The 20,217-nt window shown below is 40.4% G+C and overlaps 1 protein-coding gene across 3 annotated transcripts in view; it reads right to left on the reverse strand.

Moving 5' to 3' along the window:
- The window catches only part of Plcb4 (phospholipase C beta 4), a 361,998-nt gene that overhangs the window by 38,239 nt on the left and 303,542 nt on the right, over positions 1 to 20,217 (reverse strand). Inside the window, exons 20-28 of one of the 3 annotated variants that reach the window (XM_028754872.1) lie at positions 16,181 to 16,281; positions 12,829 to 12,864; positions 10,731 to 10,872; positions 9,885 to 9,969; positions 9,412 to 9,536; positions 7,464 to 7,515; positions 6,043 to 6,145; positions 4,777 to 4,941; positions 1,641 to 1,845 (exon numbers count right to left, since the gene is read on the reverse strand). In XM_028754872.1, coding sequence (XP_028610705.1) covers positions 1,641 to 1,845; positions 4,777 to 4,941; positions 6,043 to 6,145; positions 7,464 to 7,515; positions 9,412 to 9,536; positions 9,885 to 9,969; positions 10,731 to 10,872; positions 12,829 to 12,864; positions 16,181 to 16,281 — 1,014 coding nt within the window. Of the gene's footprint in view, positions 1 to 1,640; positions 1,846 to 4,776; positions 4,942 to 6,042; positions 6,146 to 7,463; positions 7,516 to 9,411; positions 9,537 to 9,884; positions 9,970 to 10,730; positions 10,873 to 12,828; positions 12,865 to 16,180; positions 16,285 to 20,217 lie in introns of all 3 variants that reach the window. The other 2 variants (XM_028754855.1, XM_028754864.1) reach the window with 2 other exon arrangements.

A 20,217-nucleotide genomic window follows, 5' to 3' on the forward strand; every position in this document is an offset into this window, starting at 1 on the left:
TCTTTCTTTCTTTCTTTCTTTCTTTCTTTCTTTCTTTCTTTCTTTCTTTCTTTCTTTCTTTCTTTCTTTCTTTCTTTCTTTCTCCCTGTGATGGTACAGTCTCATTTGAAGTCATCCTTACAAAATCAAGAACAACACTAGCATACTTGGGGACTCTGACTGTGAGATAAACTCTTAGTTGTGGATGTAGGAAGTTAACTAGACACTAAATATAAACACACTGTAAATCAGAAGACTCAAGGTCAGAAATTCAGAAAAAAGATAATCCTCATATTTGCCCCGTGTTAGCTTTTTTGAAAATTGCTAAATCTCCAATGTCTTCCCCAGGTGTTTCCACGTGAGTCTGAGAATGATCAGAGGACTGAGCCTGCTGTTGTTGAATATCAAACCGGAGGTTAAGACCCCAACTGTAGAACCTCAGTACAGAGATTCCCAACAAGCTGACAGAAAGGCAGAGCACAGGACCACAGAGAAGACCACTTGCAGGACTGTCATGAGAAATGGATTTCTATGATGTTAAAACCTGGCCCCGGCAAATGTCACATTACAAATACAAACATTTCTCCGCAGAAAGCTGCACACGCTCACAACCCGGCAGATCAATTTCACACTGAGCTTCTCTTTATGTGAGTGTTGGCACCAAGCAGGAGCCCAGCAAACGATCGCTTTCCCTATTCTAATCAAATGGAACATTCCCCAGGAAGAAATTATAGTTTTATTTGAAATGTGGCCATTGCAGTGGCAAAACTTTAACAATTTTTACCAAATGGGTCTGTGTGACACTTTCCATTATGCAATAAGTGTTGATTAAACTCTCTGTGTGTGTGTGGTGGGGTGATGTATGTTCATGTGTGTAGTATCACTGTATTTGTCTTGAGGCCATAGGAAGTATAGTGTATTGCTCTAGCACTCTCTACCTTCTTCCTGTGAGTCAAGTTCTCTGTTTGTGTCTAGTGCTCAGAAGGTGGCCAGCAAGTTCTAAGGATTCTGCCCTCCACCCTCCAGAATGTTACAGGGGCATCACCCCAAGCATATTATAAGGATGGTGGAAGCTGAACCTGGGTTCTTACATATAACAAGCACATTTACCCACTGAACCACTACCACAGTCTTTATGCTCCCTGATTTAAAACCCAAACATAGAATAAATTCTTCCTGGTTCCTCTATCGATGTGCCTGCACTGCTGGTAGTTCTGGAGTTTGGTGTGGCCTGGACTGCAGCCTCAAAACATACCTTACAGACTTCTACCTATCCAGCCCCATGGCATTACCCAAGCTGCTTTCATTGGCTCCTATGTCTGTTACTGTATGCCTCTAATTGCTTCCTTTTTAAATGACGAGCAAAGGGTACAAAGAAAGGAATAATTCCCTATCCATCCTGATTGAAATTTTCCTGGCTTATTTTTGAACCTATAATCACATTATTAAAATTCAAGGTTAGTTGCCCAAAAGCAAAAATTATAGCATTTTGAAATAAGACCTATGGACATGCTTTCTTTCCTCAAAACCACCAGAGTTCATAGCACAGGGAGAAAAACACATGGTCATTTTTGTTGTTTTCAGGAATGGGCAAAATGATTCACAGTATCATAATTTAGACCGCCTGTACATTGTATTCTATATCCAAATGTTTATCTTACCTCCAAATCCATCAGGCACATATGTTTTAAGAACAATATTGCAGAAAATTGTTGGCAGTGATAATGGTTTGTTTCCCTCATTTCTCAGGGAGATGTGTCGGTAGCCTGCTTGGAGGCCATCCAAAGGAAGGATCCTCTGGCCAATAAGCTTGTTATTGTCATCGTAGACTGCGATTCTTAGGACAGCTAGGTCGGGCAGGATCACCTGCAATCAAACAATTGGGCATTTCATTGATTTTGTAATGAGGCCTCCCAGAACCATGGCCCCAGGGATCTAGACCAAACCAATACTGCTCCTTAAATGCCCCTTAATGGTGAAAAGAAACCAGTGAGCCACTTGCATTACTAAAGTATGCAGCATAAGATTTGTGCCCAAGACATCAATAAGGCCCTGGGTTTGGATTTCCTGGAAGTCTTCTTATCAAATATATTGAGTGAATGGGTGTAAAAGACTGCAGTTTCAATTCTTGTCATTTTCCCCATCTACATCCAATGCAAAGATGGAGACCCTGGAAAACTGAATGACTTTCTCATTTTAGAGATTATCAGTGGAGCCTGGGATTGGGACTCCTGTACTCAATCCTGTGTCAGTCTGCTGCCTGGGCTACTTACAACATTGAGCTCTGCTTGTTTTGTCTTTTTAAAACGTAAAGTGGTGTTTTTTTTTTTTTTTTTGAGGAAACACTTCATAGATAAAAAGACCATTTCTGCATGAATTTTCGTTCTCTGTGTTTATTGCATCCTTAGTTTTGGTGAATTTTGTGATGTTAAGTCACAGAAAGGAAGAAGTCAAAGTATCCTAATTTGTAGATAAAATGATCCATCCTATAGATGAGAGAGTCTAATGACTATTCCCCCCAAAAAAGTCAGATCTGACGAACAGTTTCAGAAAAATGAAACAGTCTAAAATTAACACACATATACACACTCACACATACACACAATAAAATAATCACATGAGGAACTGCTTAAAAAGCAAAACAAAACATTTCGAAATAAACATAAAAGAAGTAGAAAGAAAAATCTTAGCATTCATATAGAAGTACAAAAGACCAGAGAACCAAAGGAATTCCTAGTTAATGACTAATATCAGTGGTATCAGTATACATAATTTCAAGTTATACCACAGAGGCATAGTAACAAAAGCAGCATGACACTGGTACAAAATTATGCAATGTAATTATGTAGTTCAATAGACAGAGTTGAGGATTCCTATAAAAATCCATATAGCTATAGCCACTGTTTTCTAACACAGATGTCAAATGTATATATTAGAGATAAGATAGTTCCATTAGCAAATAATTCTGGGGAAGAATAAAACTATATCCCTATCTTTGAACAAAAATCCATTCCAAACGAACCAAAGAACTTCATGCAAGATCTGAAACTCTGAAAATGTTGGAGGAAAACTTCCAGACATTGACACAGGCAAGGACTTTCCAAATAGAACTCCACTTGCTCAGAAAATAATTCAACAATTGACAACAGAGACTCCTGAAATTAAAATACTTTTCAACCCCAAGGGAACCAGTAAATAATATTCAAGTGGGAGATATCTTTTTTTAGCTATAAATCAATTGGTGGATGGCTATTTAGAATATACAAAGAAGAAGAAAAACCTTTCAGCAAGGAATCAAACAATCTAGTCAATTCACTGTCCAGTGAAATGAGCAGTTCTCAGAATGTGTCATATAAATGGGAGCTGGCTAAGCAGTTAAGAACACTTATTGCTCTCCCAGAGGACAGGCTAAAGTCTTTGTACCCCCCCCCACCCAGGCTAAAGCCTTTCCATCCACACGGCAGCTTACAACCATCTGTAACTCCAGTTCCAGGGAATCCCATACCCTCTTCTGGCTTCCATGGACATCAGTCATGTAAATGGTACATAGATATTGCAAAGACAATACTCATATGCATTAGATAAAAATAATTTTATAAAGAGAGATACAAATGGCAAATAAGCATGTGAAAAATATATTGAACTTCAGAAGTCATTAGGAAGATGCAAATTTATCAATATTGAGGTTTCACCCCACTCAGAATGGCTATCCTTAAGAAAAGAAATGGCAAGAAATATTGACAAAGATATGGACAAAAGAGAAGCTGTATACAGCGCTGGTGAGAATGTATAGTCCAGCTATTATAGACACTGGTGTGAAGGTTCCTCAAGAAACTAGAACTACATGTGTCATGTGACCTAGACATACCACCTGGCATTTACCCAAGTGACTCTAAGTGCCTATACCAGGGAGGTACCTGCACATCTGTGTTCATTGCAGCACTAAACATCACAGCTAAGTTACAAACCAACCTAGGTGACCAGAGAAAGGAAAAAATTATGCTGTTTATAAGAAATGATGGAACTGGTGATAATCATATAAAATGAGATAACTCAGCCCTTGCCAGACACATGTCATATGCTTTTTCTGATATGTAGTTCCTCAGCCTGCTTTGCTTTCTCTAGCCAGTTATTTTATTTTAGTCCCTATTTTGTTAGGAAAGATCAGAAGCCCATTCTCTTTGTTCCATGACAAATGGATGAAGCAGAAACACCTAGAAAATCTGTGTCCAAAAAAGCTAGAAAACATTTTTTTGCCTGACAGTTGAGCAGCCAAGGGAAATGACAGGCCTCTGTCTGCTCCCTGAGTTTTCAAAGCATCTTCAACCGAAGAGATCAAAGGCTGCACATGAGAGAGGATGTCTGCTTGCTCCCTGGACCTGGCAGACAGAACTGGGTGAAACTCTGAGCAGTGAGTGGTGCCTGTCTTCTGATCACGGGGCCCACCTGAGTCACAGCATTGACCTTAGCTTTGGAGCAGCCTTTCTTCTAAACACTGAGCTGTGAGCACAGAATGAGGCCCTCCAGTACATGATAGTAGCCACGAGTAAAAACACATCTAAAGCAGATCAGGATCTGGAAGTGGGTTCTATATGACTGGAAATGCTCAAGGAAGGGGCAGAGCCATAACAGCCAACTTGTTACACATAATCATATGACTGTGACAGAGGTCACTTAGTAGATGAAGAGAAGAAGCCAAGTCAGTGTGGTGAGTAGCATTCCTCTATCCTCTGGGCTCTATGCAGAAAATCAGCACCCCAGTTACTGTGTAACAGTGACACACTGCTAATGTCTTACCTTCCGAAACACGAATGATTCTTCATTGTAAACTGGGTTGAGTCCATTGTTCATAACCATGCGGGTTCGGAACTCCTTCCTTATGGTGTCGGTGGGCAGCCCGTACATATCGACTTCCACGTATGTGCCGATCTTCTTATCTGACAGGAACTGCCCTGATATAACCTGCAGTTACACAGACACAGGGTGGGGGAACAGTGGCCTCATCGTGAGTATTGGTGGCAGGATGTGAGGAAAACTTTTGTTGGGGAATTTTCAACCAATACATATGTTTGATCTTTTCTCTGGAGTTTTCCATATTAAAACAAAAAAACAGTTTTTGTGTAACGACTCCTTGAAAGCAAAATTTCTAGGCAGAGATTACAAACGTACTATCCTCTAAACATGTCTAGGGAAACAACAAAGAAATATACAGGCAAAGAATATTATGAAGACATCACGCCCTCAGCAGGGCTTTGTCACTGAGGTGTCCAGATCTGTGGAAGGAGCGATGGCTGTGGATATGTCCTGAGATCCTTTCTCGTTCTTGGATTCTATCAGGCTACATATCAACCCCTGAATTCCTTTAGACGTCTTCCAAAGAAACACAGAACAAGAAAATCAGTGCTAGACTCAGTCTGCTTTCTTTAACAACATGAACACTGGTTAGCGGTGAGAGACTTATTTAATTGTGAAGATCAGGGTTGAACGTTACCTGTTATAAAGCTAGGGAGTTATTTATTTTCCATTTACTTTCCAAACAACTATGCTCTTCATTTATTTGTTTCTCATGTTATCTAATTTTGAAACTGCTTTTTTTTTAAAGTATAAGTAATGTACACTAAACTATATGCAGTTAGTTATAAGGTAAGATCAATTTTCTGAACATGTGAACACATCTTTAAAACTATCACCACAGTGAAGACAGCACGCATTTCTAGAGCCTCCGGGGCTTCTTTGTGACCTTTTGTAATCGGCCCCTTCCATCTGTGTCCAGGCACAGGTACTGATTTGCTTCCTGTCGTCATAGCTTACATTTCTCAGAACTTCATGTGAATGTAATCAGAGGGGAGACACTTTCTAGATGGTGTACTTTACTTAAAGCAGCTCATAGTTGTAGTAGCAAAAACTCACAAGACAGTAAACAGTGAGTCCACTTACAGTTCTTACAACGTGATGTTAAACATGTCTTCTTCTAGGTACATTTGTATGTGTGTGTATGTATGTATGTATGTATGTATGTATGTATGTATGTATGTTTACAGTCTGTGGTGAGCAGGGGCATACCTGCACTGAGCACGTGGCTGCAATAACCCCGTCCACAGGAGTTTCAGAGAAGGGATCAAATGTCCGATCAGGCCGCCTCATGAAATCTGGCTTGAGAAGGTACCTGGCAGGACAGAGGCACAGGGGTTTATTCTATTGGTGGCTTGTGCAATGGCTAAATACAAGATACTTCCTTTCTCTCTTCCATACTCAGGAGCTACACTTTCAGGCAGAAGAGTCTAAGGATCCCGAAGAGCATCAGACAACCAACCCAGGCTGCCCAGGGTGTGCTGTGCTACTAAAGGACAGACCATTTCTTTGTTTGAACAAGGGGAAGAGAAAATACCAATAAGCTGCCTCCTTTGACCAAAGGCTTAGTTCCTGAGTCCCTTTACATTTGGCCAAATCTCTGCCTTGTTTCCTTGTAGAAACGACTGAAGGTGAATCCTGAAAGACTACATGCTACCTTGGCTGTGGGCCTTTTCTTGCTAGCTACATAACTTGAGTGCCCATCACTACAGGGTGATGTAGTGCTGACTCCCGGGGTAGGGGTAAGAAAGACTCAGAGGGAAGGGCCCTCTGGCAGATAACTACCAGCCGTGCACAGGTAGAGAGTATACAGATGGAAGAGTTGTTCTTGATGCATGGCTGCTGAAAGCCTGTTGTCTCGCCTCGTTTTCCATGATGGAGATTAAGGTAGCCCACCAGGCAAGCCACCACACAGATCTCCTAGACAGCATCACCAGTGGGCAGCAGAGAATTCCTATGCATGCATCTGGGAGCCACCTGGCTGTGGTCTCGGCTGAGCTGACCGTGCTTATAGAATTTGAGTTCCGGACTTTTATTCAACTTCTTGGTATTTCAGAAGAATTAACATTTCCTACTTTGCTACTTGGTTCACAGATTTTTAAGTGTTATTTAAGTAAAATAGAACAACGTTCACAGCATTATATAACTCCTATTTATAAACATGCAATAGACTCCAGAGAGGATGAAAGTTTATTCCTGGCTGAATTAAGTTCAACTTTACACCCACAGCTTCATTTGAAATGAAATTTACTTCATTTCTATATTCATCATCATCAAGGCTATACATATTTGATGCCTACATCTCTGGCTGAAGCCCAAATGAGCACGGCCCATTGCCTGTCTCAGACACAAGAACTGCTGCTAGTGAAGTGAGAAGGAATTGATCAGACTCTAGAGTAGATACGATAAACTGGATAGTTTGTGGTTTTGAGAACCTGCTTAACAAAATGGGACAGATAAAAGGTTGGCTATTTGTAAATAAAATCGAACTGTGGACTTCACTTATTTTAACCACCGCTTCAGAACCAGTATACATTCAGCTGTCCCTAATTGACAACAAAAGCTGAGGTTTCATTAAAGCTGAGGTATGGAGTCTGAACCGAGGAGGCAACAATTTAAATGATATCACTCACCCGCAGGATCCATTATACTCAAATTTTCCTTGATTTAATTGCATCGCTAAATCTGTCAAAAGACAAAATAATTTAGCACCTCATCTCCCTGGACAGAGAAGATCCTGACATGGTGATTAGAAACAAGAAAGCCATATTATTCTGAGGTCCAAAGCACTTTCCTTCACACCATAGCATTCTACCGGCCTGGTTTAGGGCCCATGACTTAGCCACACCGAAATGACCACATGTATTTAGTTTAAACTAAACACCAGCTACATTTTCATAGAGATTACCCTAGAACTAGTCTACTAGGCAGAGTTGGTATACAAGTCATACGATGTTTAACTCGATGTTCAAGTAGAGACATACTAGTTGGGGATATATACACCAGCTATAGTTGGGGATATATACACCAGCTACAGTTGGGGATATGCATCATCTCACTACCACTTGGGACAGGGATGCCAGAGACCCACAGCAGGGCTATTAAGAACATGAAACTAGATTAGAAGGAACAAATTATAAAAAGGGTAAGAACCATAAAATTTGTTGCCTACCAGCTGTGTGAGCATTAGAATTCTCATAGGCCTATCCTGGGAATGGGAAGACCGAGTTTATAATTTTTATTTCTTCTTATAAATAAGAGGAGGAGGAGGACAAGTAGGAGGAACAGGAGGAGCAAGAGGAAGAAGAAGAGGAAGAGGAGCAGGAGGAGGAGGAAGAAGAGGGAGAGGAGGAGGACAGGGAAAAGGAGGAGCAGGAGGAGGAAGGAGTAACTAAACTAAGTGAATTTTTTTTCTATTATTCAGAATGAAATACACAGTTGCCCAGAAAATGAGCTGCTTTAGGATCATGCTGTCCTTTATCACGGACTTGCTGGCCTCCTGGTGGGCAGCTTGAGTCCTTGGTAAGTAAAGCACTGTTTTGTTCTGCCCCTATGAAAAACACTAGAGATTCTATCAAGAGCTGGGCAAAGCCTCTTCTAGAAAGTACAGTTAGGATTCCACACAGTGATCCATCTGTAAGGAGCTCTGGCCATCAGGGAGGCTCCCTCAGGGGTGAGAAATACAGCCAGCTCATATTCCTGCCAAAGGAGGCTGTGAGTTCAGATTAAGGACAGTGATCCTCAGGTCAGAGGGCAGGAAAAAAAAAGGCTCCACACCTGTGAAATCCTGGGATGCGTGCTTGTAAAGCAGGGGATTGACCAGAAATGAGTTGCTATTCATCTATTTTACTTTTATTCCTGTTTCTACCAAATTTTAAAGCCATGTAGAAGAACACTGTCGTGTAAAAATAAATCTGGTTTGTGCTGTCTGTCTTTTTTATGCCTATTTCCATTTCCCTATCTGTAGTCACAGGATCATGGCCAGAGGCTCCCACACAAACTTTGAAAACTTCAAGCATTTGTACATTTACCAAAAGTTAGAATTTGTAGAAAAAGAAAAAGCGCCCCTGTATGTTGAAAACCTGCCATTTGGAAGGTCGAATTACTGTGTCTGGTGATTTCTAACTCTTTATATTGCATCTCACAGAGTTTACCCTGGAAGTCTGTCATTTTATGGTAGGTGCTGCTGCCATCAATGTTTACTGGGTGGCCACAGTGGCCGTGTTATTTTCCAAAGGAGCAAAGTTATCATACAAAGATACTCAAAGTAAATTTCATCTCTGAGAAAAAAAAAGATACATCTTTGATAAGCTTTGATATAGAAGGAAGAAAAATTTAAAATATTGTAAATAGAAACTATTCATAGCATTGATGGAAGGGATTAAAATTGAAATGTCATCTTCTATTATGGCTTCATCTTGGGGATTTAATTTCTTACCATTACATAAATCCACAAAAACAATTTTTTTCACATGGCAGCTTCCTTTATAAACAAAATGCCTCCAGGATGGAGGCAGCTGCAAAGGCTGCCCTGTCCCAGGGTTCTTGTGGAATTCGGGGTCACTGGACATTAGCGCCTACCTGGGGTTTGATAGTTCAGTGAAACCATCTGGCAACCAGCGTTCCAGAAAATTTGAGGCATGTAATTACTGGAATCAACTCGGCCTCCCTTGGGGTAAATGCGGCTCATTTGTCGCTTATTGTAACTGGGTAGCTGATTAAGGAAATCCAAAAGCAGCCAAGGCAAACGTACAACAAAGAACAACAACAGTGGGGGTGCAGGACAATGACAAGCAGGTAGATAACACAGGACCAATCCCCTTATAGATGCTGCTCAGAGGAAATCAGTCACAGTGTGCATTCTAGAAACTATGCACGTCTGGGGAGGTCGTCACAGCTGCCAGGCTCTTCCTTCACCCACATCATTTTACAGCGCTACAGTAAAAATTATACAAAAAACTAAATATTAAAATTATAGACAGCTGCTAATCTATTGCAGAGACCCCTGCCGGTCCTCAGGAGCACCGTCCATCCCACACAGTCCGCTAGGATACTTTACAAACTCAATCGCGTGTGTCTTCAAGTAGCCAAGGCCAACTGACTCGTTAAAAGAAGACATGTTATAGTGAATATTGCGCTCTGTAAAAGAAAAGCAAAGATGTACTCAGAAACTCAGCCATCAAATCCCTCAAAAAGCAAGCAGCCGACACAATTACACCCAGAACCTTACATCCCAAACCAGGAAGTATTTGTGGCCCATGCTACATGCCTATGTCAATTGGTCGGAGTTTCATTAACATTCTGTGCATATGCTGAATTAAATGTGGAATCAGTAAACAATTGACATGTACCCCAGTGTCATAGTCACTGCTGAGCGATGTAGTTTTTGATAATAATATACTCTTCAGTCCAGAAATGGTTAGGAAATATTTTTAACTACTTTTGAACTGGCTTTTGTGGGGAACCAGCTTTTGAATAGGAGTTATGTACCACAGAACAAATTTTATTTCCCCTATCTCAAGGCATTTGTACCCACTGATTAACTTCTCCTCACTCTCCTGCAGCCATAGATTACACAATATACACACACAGGAATCAAGATAGGTACTATGCCTCATAAATATTACCAATATAGTTTGTCATAACAATGCAAATAAAGAAGCCTTACAAAAGCATATGGAAAGCTACAAGCTAACAAGTCACAGTCTTGCACCGCCACCTCGTGGATGATTTGGAGAATGACAGCATAATACCACCACAAACACAGGACCATATACAGTCTATATGGATCACGTCAGAGGAAGTGGACATCCACAAAGGAAAACAGCAACAACTCAGATGACAGCCAGTGTGACAGGGAAGCAGACAGAAAAGCTATTGCATTTAACCTGTAATGTTACCTTCAGCCACATGGAAACCTTGAAACTTCACAGGCTGTGCATAGTTGATCATCGTGGACAAGTATGGATGGATATTCGTGGTAGCACCTACGTATTTATAAGATGCCATCCATGCCTGCTCATCCTCTACGGTGACCAGGCCCTGTGAGTATAAGGATAAGCCTGTTTAAGTGGATGGCTTCAAAGGGACTCACCGATTTAGTTTAAGCATCCTGACTAAAGGGTATTTGCATATGAATAAATTCATATGTAACAGACCTTGTTACTCTTTTAAAGTTTTACTTTAAAAGTCATTGGTCTACTTAATACAAAAGGAGATAACCTGAAAACATTCATTTTATCTGTTAGATTTTCAAATATTCAAGAAATATTTCTTTACTTTACTGTGTCTCGCCTGCAACACCAACAGTGATAGCAATATTACCATTTAAGCCAATACACAAAGCTCAACTGAGTGTCTATCCAGCATTGGCATACATCAAAATCACCCACAGGCTTTGTAGGCATAAACCCCTGGGCCCCCCGGAAGAGATGTGCTGGAGGAATCCCAAAGAGTTGTCATTCCACAGCCGAGGTTTCAGGCACTGCCAATGGGGAACTGGAGACCACGTTTTACAGTAATCTCTTCCAGAACTTTCGGCACACATATATGATTTAGCTATTTCTATTAAAATATTTGCTTTTAAAAGAACTTGATAACTTGCTACATAGGATGTATTACATTGTACAGAGGAAAACTCCAAACTATTGTTTGTATTTCTTGATAAATCGAAGCAAAAAGAACTCATTCAGCAACAAAATAATGTCCCAAAATGTGGTCAGTATTTTGTTGAGAACTTTGGAATTATTTTCCTCGAAGAGACTCAATCTAGGAAACGATACAGCTCAGGTGCACAATGGTCGGTTCGCTTATTTGTTCATCTTAGCTGATGACTTAACTTCTGTGTCTTCAACATCAACCTGCTTTTACCTCTGATAGCCTGTAATTAAGTCATCTGTATATGACACTTGTGTTTGTTTTCATTTTTTTCCATATAGGCCCAAACTCCACCCACCATGCCAAATATGGGCAAAGCCATGCCTGTTTTGTCTTATGTGTTTCATGCTCAGAACACCAGTGCTACTATATGTTGGAACCATGAGGGATGCCCGCTGTGCTGTCTGTGGGGTCCTGTTGCATTTAGACTGAAACCTTCTCATCTTACTGAACTTGAAGGATTATCAAATGCACCACTGAGTATCATAAGAACTCCCACCAGCCACAGGGCAAGACTGAGGCCTTGGGGACTAAAATCATCCAGCTAACATATGGAAAACATCAAATCAGCCGGTCTGTGTACTGCTGACCCTACCGTCTTCTGAAAATCAATCCAGGCACAGAGGATCCTTACAAACACAGGAGGGTACCCTTTCAGGCTCAACAGTCAGGAAATAAGATGACACTTCATTATAAATGCAACAAGATCCTACAGACAGCAAGGCAGGGTTTTCTGTGTTCTGAGTTGTGAGTGAGAATCCAGGGAATAGGCAAACACTGGGTGTGACTGTCATTGGTCTCGGCATTACACAATGAAACACATGTACAAATACAGTCAACAAGAACCTTGAGAAGCATAAACGATAACAAAATATAATATACTTTCTTCACAGTAAGGCCAGTGCCCAGTACGACTGAATGAGAACCCTATGCTGAATGCAGTCTGGAGCTAACCTTTCGGAGGATGGGCACCATCAGTACCACGGTCTATTCGACTACACCAGCATATAGCTCTGATTAACTACTGGCTATTTTTATATTCACATTCAATATGCTATAATTATGTAACCTTCTCCTTTGACTGAAATCTCACTCTGCATAAGGAGGTGGCTTACTACATTGAATACTTACTTTTAGGGAAACTGTCTCACCTGCCTTGGTTATGTCTTAAGTCAGCTTTAATGGTTTGACTGCAACTAGATGAATCAGACATGTCAACACTGTACCTCTGAACAGTGACCCTGGCATTTCGTGGGCTGGGAAGGTCACCAGGGTTTAATGTGAAAGGGCCATGTGTGGTCGTTTCCTGATGGAAAAATGCTTGAGAATTATTTTTTTTACCTTTTTGTTGTTTTCATGTTCAAGGTCATCAGAGGTCTAAATTAGAGAAAGAAAATTATTTTGTTTACCTCTCTAAAGGGCACATTTCCAAACTCATTAGCCTTTTCTTGGGTAAATAAGCATATGTAAACTTCTTACTCTATTTATTCCTTATAATGGTAAGTTATTGATGACATGAAGCTGTCATCGAAAGCAAATGTCGCAGATATTCTAAGTTCATGGTTTTATACTTTTATCAATTCTCATTGTGATGTTGTTTCCCTCCCTTGTTGACAGTCTTAGTTGTTTCACTGTAAACATTTCACTAAGAATTAAAGCATGAAGGTTGAAAATGGTTGTCAATGTGGCCACCTTCCTTTAAATGTAACGTGGAGTGCAGATGGTCTTCAGTAAGGAACATTCATGTTTGTGACTCAATGTTGGCACCCCCACCAAAAGCATATGGTGAACCCTAATTTCAGTGTGATGGACTGATGGTCCCCAACATAATGATAGCTTGTTTATGATTTTTTTTCATTATGAGGGTGTGAGCTGATATTCATTCTGTGGAAACTCATTTTATACTTTCAGTTTGATCTTTAATGGCTAAGGTACAATTTGGTGTCCTCTTGTGATGCAGGACAGTGGCTCCTTGTCAGCCACCTAAGCCTGAGGGTAAATGACCAAAATGCTACAGTATACTGTGCTGCTAAGCTATACTGTTCAATAAATTAATTGTATCAGATTCATTTTAATCTAAGTTTTCAACATTTAAGAGTGTACTTATCATAATTACATAGTAAGTCAAGTTATATCCCAACTTGGAGAAAGGACTTGCTGGAAGTAATCAGGTCATAGGTGAATCCTCATGGTGAGGCTAGTGCTCTTATAAGAAGAAATAAGAAAAATCTTACTTTCCTATTTTCTTTCCACCATTGGGACAATGTACCTGCTAGAAGAGATTTCTGGAACATATTGGCTAGCACTTTGACCTTGATACCCATCCCAGAAATCATCAAGAAATACATTTTAGGTATTTGAACCAGCAAGTCCGATGTTTTTGTTATGCTAGTCCCACCAGAGACAGTGCTGACGAATACTTTGTGTAGTACAGCATCATCCTGAGTCTTAGTGGGTATCTGTACTCTCAAGGTACTCAGAATTCCCTACCATCAGAAATGATGACTTTTTTTTGACTTTTCTCCAAGACAATTAATCGCCTATCCTTCTGCCATTAAACCTTTGTACCTGCATCTCTGTCCATCACCCTCACAAAGCAGGCATCCCTACATCACCAAAGACTACACCTTTACATTGCTACGATCTCATCTATTCTCACCACAATAGTGCTTCCTTTCTAGACCATGAGACATCATCCAGATTGAAAGGAGCATCTGTTCCACATCTCACAGCCTGGGTACCAGCCTGTTTGATTCTTTCAAGGCAAATCTCACAAAGACAGAAACAATTCCTAATCCACTCTGCCTGTCTGTTCTGCCGCTTCCTTTCCTCCAAGCACTCTACCAAAACTTTTCAATTTGCCCTTGACTTCCATGCTACTAACCTAGGGGACACAGGTCTTATTCAGTCCTTCAACGGCATCTAAAGCCCATAACTGTCCTGTTCTCTTTTGTGTGGATGCTGGCAAAGCCTTTGCTCTTCCCTCCCAGCTCCTCCACTGTGAGCCCCCTATGGATTAGGGCGCCACACAGGCCTTCTTTTCTACCCCTTGTGAGTCATCTCAGCGATTCCCATGTCTTCAAACACTATCTCTTGAACTCACTTCTCTCGCTCAACCTCCCTTCTAGACACAGGTGCTGTTGTATGAGTGCTGACGACCATGACAATGAGGATGGAAGTAACGAGAGCATCGCAGACCTGCTACTATATCTACAGGGGCTGCCGCGTGGACGGCGCCGCTGCAGACCTGCTGCTATATGTACAGGGGCTGCCGCGTGTAAGTTCATTACTCTGTGATGAGTACCTGATGAAACAGACATTATTACCTTCATTTTCGAGATGGGGAAACAAAGGCAAAGAGAGGTTAAATAACTTACCCAAGGTTAGATAGGACAAGAGGTCAGGGTATCGATTCTCTTCCTCGGAACTTCCACTGGAATGGCTTACAGACCTCTCCAGTTGCCTGACCCACTGGAAACTGCTGAGTCCTTTCTCATTGTTTGGCACTCCAGTAAACAGTACCCCTGTCTACCCTGTTCCTCCAACAAGGATTCCAGGAGGTTACCTTGTTTCTCCTTACCTTCATGTTCAGTTCATCATCAGGAAACTGTGTCATTGTCTGTGCCCTTGCTACACCTTGGACCATTCTATCCTCTCCCTCTCTACTCTCTAGTTTAACCACCAGGGGCTGCTGCTGACCCATTAAAAGCCCACTCTCAATGTTTTCCACACTTTTGCCCTTACTTTCCTCTAGGTGAGAGTCCACAAAGGGACCTCCATACTCTTCTATTAGATTACACTCTCTCCCCACTTAGTTTTATGTGAAACAGATTGTGTTTCACCTACATTTTTAATGTTCCACAGAAACTTCCAAGATTCTGAATTACCTAACTCCCACCCGACACATGTCACCTTGCTTCACCCTACGATCCTCCAATCTGCTCCACTCATGCCATCTCTGGTCTACTCTGGTCCTTCGGTGTGAAATGTTACTCTCCGTTCTTCTGCATGGTGAATTCCTCTTTTCCTTACTCCCCATTCTCTCTGTGTCTCCACTTTAGCACTTAATTTTATTTTCATAATAGTACTAGCCACAACTGAATTTCTTGACTCCTTACTCTCTGTTTCCTATCCTTTCTCCTAAAATGTAGGAGACCTGTAGACGATATCAAAAGGCAAAAGGAAAGTGCATTTTGACCTGTTTAGGGCAGTCTGTCCTACACTGGGCCTGACAAGTTCTAGGGACCCAGCAACAATTTTCCTTCGCTGAATGGCTGGACGCTTCATACTTTTGCTAGGAGGATGGTTTTCTCACCAGCTGGGCCAGCTCTGTACTGAGGCTTCATTTGGCATATCCAGAACGTAGTTGCCTAATGATGTCAACAGGATGACCTTTGACCCTAGGATACTGTGTTTCTACTCGTCATCTCTACTACAACGAACGGTGATATTTAAAAGAGCCTCCCTAATTGGGTAGTGACCATTAGAGGGTACAATCACGAGTAATTTATAGGTCCTCTGAAACTTAATATTGTGAGTGTGTCAAATTCTGGTCCCACCGCAGAGAATTTTGTCCGATATAATTAGAGAGAAAAACACAATACCTGGTTCTCCTGTTGTCACAGCCCCAAAATTCCACAATAACTGCCACCCCTTAAAAACAATGAATGAATGGGAATACAATGTCTCGGACCTTCTTGACGCTGTTTGCAACCGCTTCCTTGTGACTGTAGTCATCAGCAGAAAGTTCATTTCCAAATTTGTATTCAGGGTGGGCTTCTTCCTCTTGATCAGCTGCTTAACAGATAGAAAGAAAATCCATGAAGCCAAATTCAGACCCTGCCCATAGCCTTAGGAGAACATGCGAGAAGGGTCCCAGGACCTACACACATATCCTGGATTTGGAAACCACCCTCCACCTCTATTGTGTCAGTTTCATACACAGGTTGATTATCTTTAATTTGAAAATTAAAAAAACAGAGTGTTCCAAAATCCTAAGCTGTGTGAGCATTGTGGTAACAAACAAGAAGTTTCAGATTTCATGGTATTTTGGATATCACATTTTTATATCAGGGATACTTAATTGGTAATCTATGAAATATCTCAAAATCTGGAAATGTGAGCCTGGGGATGAGATCAGACACCCAGAAGTCTGGTTTTCCAGGGTGAAACAGGATGAGCACGGGGCCAAACTCTTGTTTCAAAATAATAAATTATTAAATTAAAATTTATATTTAGAAAAATTTAAAAATCAGAACTATTTCTTGGGCCAAGTATTTTGGCTAATGGCTATTCAACTTGCATAAGTCGTCTAACCTGATCATCCAGGTGTAAACTGTATATTCCTCGTAGACACTTAGTAATTAGGACTTATATAGAGTATTTGAATATATGTTTTCCTGAGTATGCACAAATACATAGAAACATTCAGTCATATTCAGCTTTGTTACTAAACACCGGATGCTTCACACTCCACCTGGGAAGCAGCTGTTCGTCAGTTTGAATCCAGCCTGAGGTCAGGGTGCATGCACATTTTTTTTTTTTTAAGAACAATGTCTGTTTTCTAATGCCTCTAGGCAGGCCTACCCTTAAGAGTGATATTGAGCGTACTCTTGCTTGTCATGCTGGTATGTTTAAATTGAAGACTCTACAGGACTTTCATATTATGACAGAGTCATAACTAGCTGGCTGAGCAGAATATTACTGAAGGAAACAAAGAATTGCATATATAACCAGGACAACAGGACTTCTGTGCCCTAAAAGACAAATTCGGTAGATGAGTCTCTCTCTTTAGGAACTTTCATATTTGTGTACAATTTTCTGAGCTAAATTTTTTGCAAAAGGTAACAAATTTTTAAGTGTAATAGGTTATCAGATGCATTTTTTCATACAGTAATAAAGAACATACAGTATTTAAGGTAGGAAAGTGCATGTATGAATGACAACTAGAATCATTTGCCCCTCATTTTAGATTATTATATATGTTCAGAAAACACTCAACTTGATTTTTCTCCATGTCCTGGTTAGCTTTAGCTGTCAACTTGACAAAACCTTTAACCATCTGGGGAAATTTTTAAATTAACCAGGTGTTTGTATCAGATTGGTCTGTTGGCATGTCTGTGAGAGACTGCCTTCATAGGTAATTGATGTAGGAGGGCCCAGTCCACCATGGGCAGCAACATTCCCTAAGCAGATGATATTGAACTGTCTAAGAAAGCTAGTTGAGCATATGTCTGCCTGAGAGTCAATAAGGAGCATCCCTCTAGGGTCCTTGTCACACTTCTTTGACTGTGAAGAATAGCAAGCAGGGCCATCTCAAGTTTTTGCTCTGACTTCCCTCAACAATGGACCTGGAAATGTAAGCCAAATAACCCCTTTCTTCCACAATGCTCAATTTGGTTAGAGTGTCACAACAACAAAAATGAAATTAAAACAATCAGCTATATTTTTTAACCTTAAAATATTTTAATGTCCATTTCTTTTATATTTGTGTTATCTGTGTACTCCAAAGTCCTCTAGATTGGAAGAGAAGACCTGTAGGGTGTAAAACCTTTGATCCTAAAGTTGGGAAACTCTGGAGCAATTCTCTGCGCTGCTCCCTTATGGACATTGTTAAGCTTCAAGTGCAAGTGCACCGGAGAATGAAAGTTCTTCTTTGTTAGGTTATATGATGTTAGGGCAGTGATTCAAGTGGTCTACATCACAGCTGGTACATAAAGGCACAGTTATTATTGTTTTCTCCTTGTTAATTTATTCCATTATTTCTCTAGTTTGTCTTACTGGATTACAGATCAGTAATGCCTTATGTGCATTTCGTTACCTTCTTTGAAACTTCAGCTGAATTTTAAAAAACTAGTGTTTTTTTAATATTACTTTTCTAAATTTTAGGGCTATTTATTGATATTTATTATATATATCATATGTGTGCATATATATATATTATTCTTAAATATTGTTTTGTATTATTTTTTTAAATCTGAAAAATCTAATGGTTACATATTATACATCCAAAGATAGCAGAACTGATATCTGATCTGCCACTCACCTGCTCCCTTGAATGGGCAGACCTAGGACTGCTTCAATGAACAAAATAGAGATTAAATGTTCATAGCTCCTAAATAATATAACAGCTCCTACTTCCTGCATCTAGGGCCCAGGTTCTTAGATGCTACAACTTAGCCAATGTTATGAGATGCTGAAATTACATAGAGGCCACAAGGGAATGCTCTGCTCAAATGACCCAGCTGAGCGCCACAGATGGTTAAATTAGTGAGCAACCTTGTCTAAATTGTCTACAAATTTTAAAATGATGCCAACTCCAGATGTTCACCTGCTAGCAACTGTATAAAAAAAACCCAAGGAGAACTAGACAAATAAACTCCAGTTGATCACAAAATCCTGAGAGGTAATTATAAATCACCACAGATTTGTGCCTCTCTATGTGGATGGTGCATCATGCAATAAGATGCAAACATTACAGGAACTAACTGAGTAACACCGGAGATCTTTGGCTATTTAGATCCTACGTGGCACAGAGAAACACAAGGAATTCAAACAAGGTAGTCAAACAAGGAACTCACACACTACATTTTTCTCTGGGACTGGAGTTAAACCCATGGATACTTAGCTTATCTATTAATGGAATCTCTCCGACAGTCAGGGTCTTTAATAAGGGACAGTGAGTATAATCCTCATACTTTTGTGTTTTGCCTATGTACCTAGTTTCCTAAACTCAGACATAGTTTAGATGTGTGAGTGATAAGAAAGTTTCTACAAGTACGTTGTCTTAAGTCAGTCTGTGCATCCATGGTTCCCTAAAGCAATGCGAGGGAAGGTAATTCCCAGGATATATGATCAAGAGATCACTACCTGAAAACATTCCAAACTTTCTAATGGTCCACTTGTTACTATTATGACTAAGTATTATATTATTATTTTCCAGTATAGAGAACCGAACCCAACGCTTTTCTCATACTAGGCAATATGCTATCCTGAGTTACAATCCCAGCACCAATTACAAACAGAACACCATGGCTGGCTATACTGAGAAGCTAGATAGGTGATGGTCAATATTCATATTTTAGGTAACACTTCCAGGGACCTTGGGGAGAAGGCCTGGTAAGAAGGTTGACCCTGTGCTGTAACACTGAGCTACACCCAGGCTTAACAAAATTGCAATATAGGCTTCGACTGACAAATTAATTTTGTAAGCATTAGTCAATCATTTTATTTGGTTCTCTTACCCCACGTTCCTTGACTTACTACTATTAGTAACAAGACTGAAGTTCATGTTTTTCTTTTAAAAAAGAAAGATTATAGAATGGACCTTTCAAAGGGTCCCTTCTACTCCTGCCTAATACAGCAAGTGATTCAAAGCTGAGTCTCTGACTGGAAATCTTTTCTGAAGTGCTCAGTGCACAGTGGAAAGGGAGACAACTCAGCCGCTAACATCCAGTGTCCAGATAAACTGGAAATAATAGTATCCTAAGAATATGCCACCCCCTCAAAAGATTAAGGCCAATAAAAAGTACTCCTAAATATTTAGCAAGATAAAGTCATTTCTAGTCAAAGGAGTTTGTTGAGAGAGATTAATGTTTTTCTTATTTCCAATATAAAGCTTTTTAAAATGTGTAACTTGAAATGACAACTCATTACTCTTTGTGTGTGCTGGCCTCTCTCTCTCTCTCTCTCTCTCTCTCTCTCTCTCTCTCTCTCTCTCTCTCTCTCTCT

This window comes from Grammomys surdaster, unplaced genomic scaffold (genome assembly GCF_004785775.1).
Source record: "Grammomys surdaster isolate TR1022 unplaced genomic scaffold, NIH_TR_1.0 129, whole genome shotgun sequence".
In the NCBI taxonomy this organism is placed as follows: domain Eukaryota; kingdom Metazoa; phylum Chordata; class Mammalia; order Rodentia; family Muridae; genus Grammomys; species Grammomys surdaster.